The 7,500-nt window shown below is 49.3% G+C and overlaps 1 protein-coding gene across 2 annotated transcripts in view; it reads left to right on the plus strand.

Annotated features, from left to right (window-relative positions):
* The window catches only part of brinp1 (bone morphogenetic protein/retinoic acid inducible neural-specific 1), a 128,946-nt gene that overhangs the window by 73,465 nt on the left and 47,981 nt on the right, over nt 1-7,500 (plus strand). For both annotated transcript variants that reach the window (XM_042060007.1, XM_042060008.1), the window contains exon 3: nt 4,461-4,651. In XM_042060007.1, coding sequence (XP_041915941.1) covers nt 4,461-4,651 — 191 coding nt within the window. The remainder of the gene's footprint in view (nt 1-4,460; nt 4,652-7,500) is intronic.

Raw genomic sequence — 7,500 nt, forward strand, 5'->3', positions numbered from 1 at the left:
GGTTGCTGGACGATGATGCAGGGTCGGTTTGCTGGACGATGATGCAGGATCAGTGTGCTGGACGATGATGCAGGGTCAGTTTGCTGGACGATGATGCAGGGTCAGGGTGCTGGACGATGATGCAGGGTCGGGGTGCTGGACGATGATGCAGGGTCGGGGTGCTGGACGATGATGCAGGATCAGTGTGCTGGACGATGATGCAGGGTCGGGGTGCTGGACGATGATGCAGGGTCGGGGTGCTGGACGATGATGCAGGGTCAGGGAAATGTGCTGGTGCAGTGTGTGTCCAACAGAGCTATTGATCCTGTGTCTGCTTGTGTCGTTTGTTGTGCTCAGCTGCCTTGTTTTCTCTCAGATCAGCAGTATTCATATGGACAGTGTTTACATTTGCACATATCAGCCATATTTATTTATTTATTTATTTATTTATTTGTCTCTATTTAGCCTGTTTAGACTATAGGACTGGAAATCTCAAGAGCTATAGATCCATAATCCTCTGCAGTGCCCAGGCTTTATTGTATAGAAAACACACACACACACACACACACACACACATCCTCACACACACACACACACACACACACACACACACACACACATCCTCACACACACACACACACACACACACATCCTCACACACACACACACACACACACACATCCTCACACACACACACACACACACACACATCCTCACACACACACACACACACACACACACACACACACACACACACAATCCTCACACACACACACACACACACACATCCTCACACACACACACACACACACACACACACACATCCTCACACACACACACACACACACACACACACACACACATCCTCACACACACACACACACACACACACACACACACACACACACACACACACACACACACACACACACACACACATCCTCACACACACAGACACAAGGTCATAAGCACATGTACAGTTATGCCCACCCACACACACGTAGAGATGTCCTTTATCATTCACCTGTGCTGTGCAGAATGGCTCTTTGATGGAAACACTGGGAGGTGGAGGAGGATGTTTTGATGGAGTTCTGGGGTAAGCCAGAGGTTGCCTCCTCACACACTAGGAGGTGGAGGAGGATGTTTTGATGGAGTTCTGGGGTAAGCCAGAGGTATATAGGTGGAGGAGGTTGCTCCTCACAACAGCCCCCTTTGTAACTAGGGCAGATTCCGCTGTTGATGGGGGGCCAAGATGTGGTTCCAATGAGGAGCCGGTGAATGGTGCACAGATACGCTCAGCTCTGAAGCCCTCTATTGCTCACACATCACGTCGTCTGAAAAGCACATGCACAGACAGTGTTACAGTATGTACACACACACACACACACACACACACACATGCACACACACACACACACATACAAACATACACACTCAAAGAAAACCTTCGCATAGTCATACAAAACTGTAAATGAGTGAATACTCTTCCTCACACAAACACACACCTACCCACACACACACCCACACACCCCAGAGATTTCACATGGAGACTTAATATGCCTCATTATCTGGTCCACTTTACCTTGAGCTGTGCCTTGAGATGTGTTGATGCAAAAGCAGACACAATGCAATCTGCATACATTTGTTCCCATTCCCTTGAATAGCAGCAATTAGAAAGCACTTAGATACATTTCAAACAACAGAGACAGCGAGAAGCAGTCGTCATGAAACCACTGCCTTTACAGCAGACTACTGTATGAGAGAGAGAGAGGGAGAGAGAGAGAGAGAGAATGAGAGAGGGAGAGAGAATGAAAGAGAGAAAGGGATAGAGAGAGAGGGATAGAGGAGAGAGGGAGAGAGAGAGAGAAAGAGAGGGAGGGAGGGAGAGAGGGAGTGAGAGAGGGAGAGAGAGAGAGGGTAAAAAAACATAGAATGCAGTAAGACAGAGGACAGCCTGCACAATTGAATTAACATTTAGCCAGTGTTTCCAAAGGTATGGTGTGCCTAGAAATCCTCTTATATTGCCAGAGGACAAAAACCTGTTGAGAGCGATTTGCAGACCTGCCTCCTTAAAAAGGTGTCAAAATCCAAAATTGCTCTGGCACCCTCGGCACAGGAAGGGCTGGCCCCTGTGCAGGTAGAGGCTTAATCGCATGTAGATGCACACTGCTCCCAACTGCCAAGTGACATTTCCATTACTGTCTCAACCCCTTGGCCTTCCAATTTTAACAATTGTTTTGCAAGTCCCTCCTGCTAAACAGCTTTGCGGCATTCCCGGGTGAGTCCCGAGGCTCGTCTCGGCTCCAAATTAAAGGGACAACTGCGCAGCTCGTGGGATTATTTCAGACAATGAATACAAATCAAAGAATTACTCTCCCCGGGATGTTGGGATTTCACAATGCCCCTGACCACTAAAGGCTTCCTGCTGAGGCCTGGCGGTGTGCTCACGCACGTGCTTCCTCGGGGGTGGTGTGTGTGTGTGTGTGTGTGTGTGTGTGTGTGTGTGTGTGCGTGTGTGTGTGTGTGTGTGTGTTTTACTGACTGCACGAAGGGGGACAGGATGCCCAAATGAAACGAGAAATCACAAATGAGAGCTGGCTAGCACATATCGCCTGGTGAGCACCCGAGACTACTGGGTCTGCATGAGTAGGAGGAAGGCAGACAAAACGCAACAAAAAAACACCTCTAGATGACCTTGGGAACTTGTGCTTATTTGCTTTGGAGAGGACTGTAGTGAATTCTGCCATTTGATATATTTAATCAACCCTCCATGACTAAGCTGAGGTGTTGTGTGTTTTGTACAGACCTGAGATGCTATAAATAAACATGCATCATATAAATAAACATGCATCATAAACATTCCTCACGGTCTCTCTCTCTCACGGCCCAGAAGGAAATGAATGCAGCTTCAGCTCAAACACATGAGCTGTATTTCTATCACTCATGTGGCAGCCTCGGTGTTTCTCAGTCTCTCTTTCCTAATCTGTGGTGGATTGCTGGTAGTCTCTCTTTCCTAATCTGTGGTGGATTGCTGGTAGTCTCTCTTTCCTAATCTGTGGTGGATTGCTGGTAGTCTCTCTTTCCTAATCTGTAGTGCATTGCTGGTAGTCTCTTTTTCCTAATCTGTGGTGGATTGCTGGTAGTCTGGTGTTTCTCGTCTCTTTTGTCCTAACCTGTGGTGGATTGCTGGTAGTGTAGTCTGGCAAGGGGAACAGAAGGCAGCAGCTGACTATGGCGGTACAGACGACAGACACATGACACGTCACCGTGTCCGCCGCGGGGCCCAGAAGGAGCCTCTCTCTGTCTCGCACGCCCCCCCCCCCCCCCCCCTCCCCCCACACTCTGACTTTGACTCCCTTAAACAGCCGTGCTGATTAGCTTAGGCCCGCAGGCGACGCGCAGACTCAAGTGCTGACAGGTGCTGTCCATGGTACTTCTCACTTCAGTTAGGGAGAAAGAGGGGGGGAGGGGGTGCTGAATGGACAGCTCCTGGGGCTCAGTTAGAGAGAGAGGAGGGGTGCTGAATGGACAGCTCCTGGGGCTCAGTTAGAGAGTGAGGGGGGGGGGGGGGTGCTGAATGGACAGCTCCTGGGGCTCAGATTGCCAGGATGCCATGTCAGCCCGCTGCCCATGAGCCCCAGCTCATTTCACCGGCTTCATGCAGCTGCTAGTGGGTCTATTGTTGTGGCGTCATTGGGAGGCTTTATGTGATAGAGTGGGTAATCACTTTTCACATTGAGCTCAGTCAATTTCTCTTTTTGTTGTATCTCCATTGGGCTTCAGCAGTCACTTCATTATGGAGGGGGATTGTTGAGAACACATAGTGATTCGGATACAAATGTGATGTAATCTATGCCAACTGGCAGATTAGTGGGCAGAGAAATAGCCCCTGGCTCAAAAATCAGTCAGTTGCACATCTTCTCTCTCTCTCTCTTTCTCTCTCTCTCTCTCTCTCTCTCTCTCTCTTTCACTCTGTTTTTCTCTCTTGCTCATTGCTTGCATTGCATAAACACACACACACACACAAAACAGCAACACAAATACACACACACATGCAGAGACAAACAGATACATACTTAAAGCAGACACCATCAGTGCACACAGCTTTGGCGTCAGCTGCAGCTGGCAATAGTGCTGATGAGATATCATTGTGGATGCCTTCATTTGCGTTGTAGATTCAGCCTGAGATTCCTTTCCTTCTGCGCCTCCTCTCACACCGGAGGGCAAAAACAAGGGAATGCCACTTCTCCCCCCTTAGCTTAGCTTCTGCTCTCTTCTGCTTCTGTTTTTCAAGTCTATTCTTATCTCTCCTCTTTTCTTTTCTTTTCTTCTCTTCTCTCCTTCTCTCCTCTCCTCTTTTCTTCTCTTCTCTTCTCTCCTCTCCTCTCCTCTTCTCTCCTCTCCTCTTCTCTTCTCTTCTCTCCTCTCCTCATCTCTTCTCAGTTTGAGATCCACTTCTAACTGTGTCTCTTCTCTCATAGGGAGTTTGCGCGTTGGAAGGTGAGGAACACTGCCATTGAGAGGAGGGATCTGATCCGTAACCCCCTGCCTCTCATGCCCGAGTTCCAGCGGAGCGTGCGGCTGCTCGGCCGACGGCCGTCCACCCAGCAGTTCATCGACACCATCATCAAGAAGTACGGCACCCACATCCTCATCTCTGCCACGCTGGGAGGTGAGTGTGTCCAGGAGGGGTCAGGGGTCAGCAGGGTCGGGGGACCACATGGGCTTTGGCCGGTTTGACTAAATCAGTGGAGGCTCATGCTCATGTTCTGTTCTATCAACCGATACAAAATGAGTCTGACAGAGTCCAGACCACTGCACAGTCCACAGAGCCTGTCACAGCCAGCCAAACAGCAGGACGGACAGGGGATTTCACGTGTGTGTGTGTGTGTGTGTGTGTGTGTGTGTGTGTGTGTGTGTGTGTGTGTGTGTGTGTGCGTCTGTCTGTCTGTTTGTGTCTGTCTATCTACTACGGCCAGCCACTTCATAGACTAGGGCACAGACAACAGGATATTTGCATTTTATATTGTGTGTGTGTGTGTGTGTGTATGTGTGTGTATTGAAGGGTTGGATAAGGTCAGTGGGGCAGATGAACACTGGGAGGTAAATACCAGTATGTCTGCTCACCTCCTGTGACACAGGAGTGCAGAGTGCAGCCTTCACACACAGTGACCAGGGCTGAGCTGGACAGAGTCAGGTTAGACAGGCGGCCATGTTTGGGAGGTCAGTCGGACAGCCTCATGGTTAGAGTCAGGTTAGATAGGCGGCCATGTTTGGGAGGTCAGTCGGACAGCCTCATGGTAAGAGTCAGGTTAGACAGGCGGTTAGACAGGTTGGACATGCTCACATAAAGGCACATCCACAGTCTCTGTGTTCAGCTGTGCAGGGTTGCGATGGGAACATGGGGAAGGGAGGGGCATAGAATACATGCAATTTAAGTTGCCCATGAATCTCCTCTTAATCCTCTTACAGACATCATAGTCAACATGGGGTCAAAACGTGTGATTTTTTAGCTGGCTTTTGGGCATCAAGCTTAGCAGCCAATAATGGCCCTTTCTCCCAAGAGACACCAATGTGTGGATCCGCTCTCTCATTGGGTAAAAATCTACTCACAGGCCGCTCTCTCATTGGGTAAAGATCCACTCACACGCCACTCTCTCATTGGGTAAAGATCCACTCACTCGCCACTCTCTCATTGGGTAAAGATCTACTCGTAGGCTGTGGATAATTAAGTTTGAAATGCGAGCGCAAGCTACGGAGGTTGTTCTAAGGCTACAGAGGTTGTTCTAAGGCTACGGAGGTTGTTCTAAGGCTACGGAGGTTGTTCCAAAAGCGGGATGTAGCAGTGATTGCCTCTCGTCACAACGCTTCTCTGACACAGAGCTGTCAGACTCAATAAGTCCAACAAGCCATATTTGGTTTTTGGTTAAAGGCCGCAGGGATGATGTAAAGGCGGATGGCTCCAGTTGCCGTATCATGTGCAGTGGCCTGTCAGGCAGTTCAAATGAATGAACTAATTATGGCACACAGAAATGTAATACGCCTGCTGAAAGAAGACGCTGAAGGAGCTCGTGTTTAATAAAAGTCAACGCCACAGTGAGGTGGACTAAACGCTCTGGCCAACACGACGGTTAGCGCCACATTAGAACCTGCGGCAGATTCCTGGATCCCAAGGTCTCTGATGTGGTTTTGGGGTCAGCCCTTTTGCAGCCCTCTCTCTCTCTCTCCCTCCTCTCTCCCTCCTCTCTACCTCTCCCTCTTTCCATCTCTCCCTGATCGTTTTTTATCTTTCCATTTTCCTATCCTGTGACACGAGAGCAGATCGGGTTGAACCCCAAGGGCGAGCGGCAGAGTGATGTCCCTGAAGTCGCTGGTAGCAATCTGGCCGCTGCGCATTACAGTGTGCCATTATGTGGGCAGATAACGCCGGAGAGTGGGGAGATCACTGAGAGCTCGCCCACAGCTATTAGACGCTAAGCGGAGAGGGGCCGCGGAGAAACGAGGACGTTCCGCTAGCCCCAGCGTCCATTCTTCTTCCTTCTGCTCCACCCATCCCCCACAGAGCAACTTAAAAAGTGCAGGGTGTATGCTAACCCTCGTGTGTGTGTGTGTCCGTGTGTGTGTGTGTGTGCGTGTGTGCGTGTGTGATCTGTTGCTGACGCTGAGGCGTTTCTCAGGGCTGCAAATCCATCCGCCTGCAGCAGCATCCGCCTTGTCTCTGCGTTTAATACATATTAAAATTTTCCATTTGCCTAATTGGCCGATGACTGCAGGCTTCCTCATGCCAGTGATGCATATGCTGATGTGGGCCGAGGCGCCGTATTTCACAGCGTAGGGTGGCAGCTTTATTTTACAGACGGTGCCACGTCCTGTGAGGGTAGCACTACTCCACTGACTTTTAAATACAGACGTCCTTTATGAAAAGTGTAATGTCACTAAGAGGGATGGCTCTGTTTGCACTGCCCTGGCACATTGGCGTTCCAGTAAGATTAAACATATTTCAATCAGCAGACACACACACACACACACACACACACACACACACACACACACACAATCAGCAGACCTTCAGGGTACAGAACTCAGCAGGGGAGCCGAGGTTCTAGTCAGACCCAGGATGCTTCGGCGGCTGCTACAGCACAGATCTTGTCCTTAAAGCAACACTGTGCAGGTGTTTTACCTTAATACAACAATGTCAGATCCCGTCGATCCGGGTACATCTCGAGAGAATCGTGAAGCATTACCTGGTTAGTAGACATAGCTCTTTGGTGGTAGTTAATTACCTGATTAGTAGATATAGCTCTTTGGTGGTAGTTAATTACCTGATTAGTAGATATAGCTCTTTGGAGGTAGTTAATTACCTGGTTAGTAGACATAGCTCTTTGGAGGTAGTTAATTATCTGGTTAGTAGATATAGCTCTTTGGTGGTAGTTTACCTGGTTAGTAGATACAGCTCTTTGGAGGTAGTCAATGCCTGTTGCTATTACCTGGTTAGTAGACATAGCTCTTTGGAGGTAGTTA

The sequence above is a fragment of the Alosa sapidissima genome, chromosome 13 (genome assembly GCF_018492685.1).
Source record: "Alosa sapidissima isolate fAloSap1 chromosome 13, fAloSap1.pri, whole genome shotgun sequence".
Classification (NCBI taxonomy): domain Eukaryota; kingdom Metazoa; phylum Chordata; class Actinopteri; order Clupeiformes; family Clupeidae; genus Alosa; species Alosa sapidissima.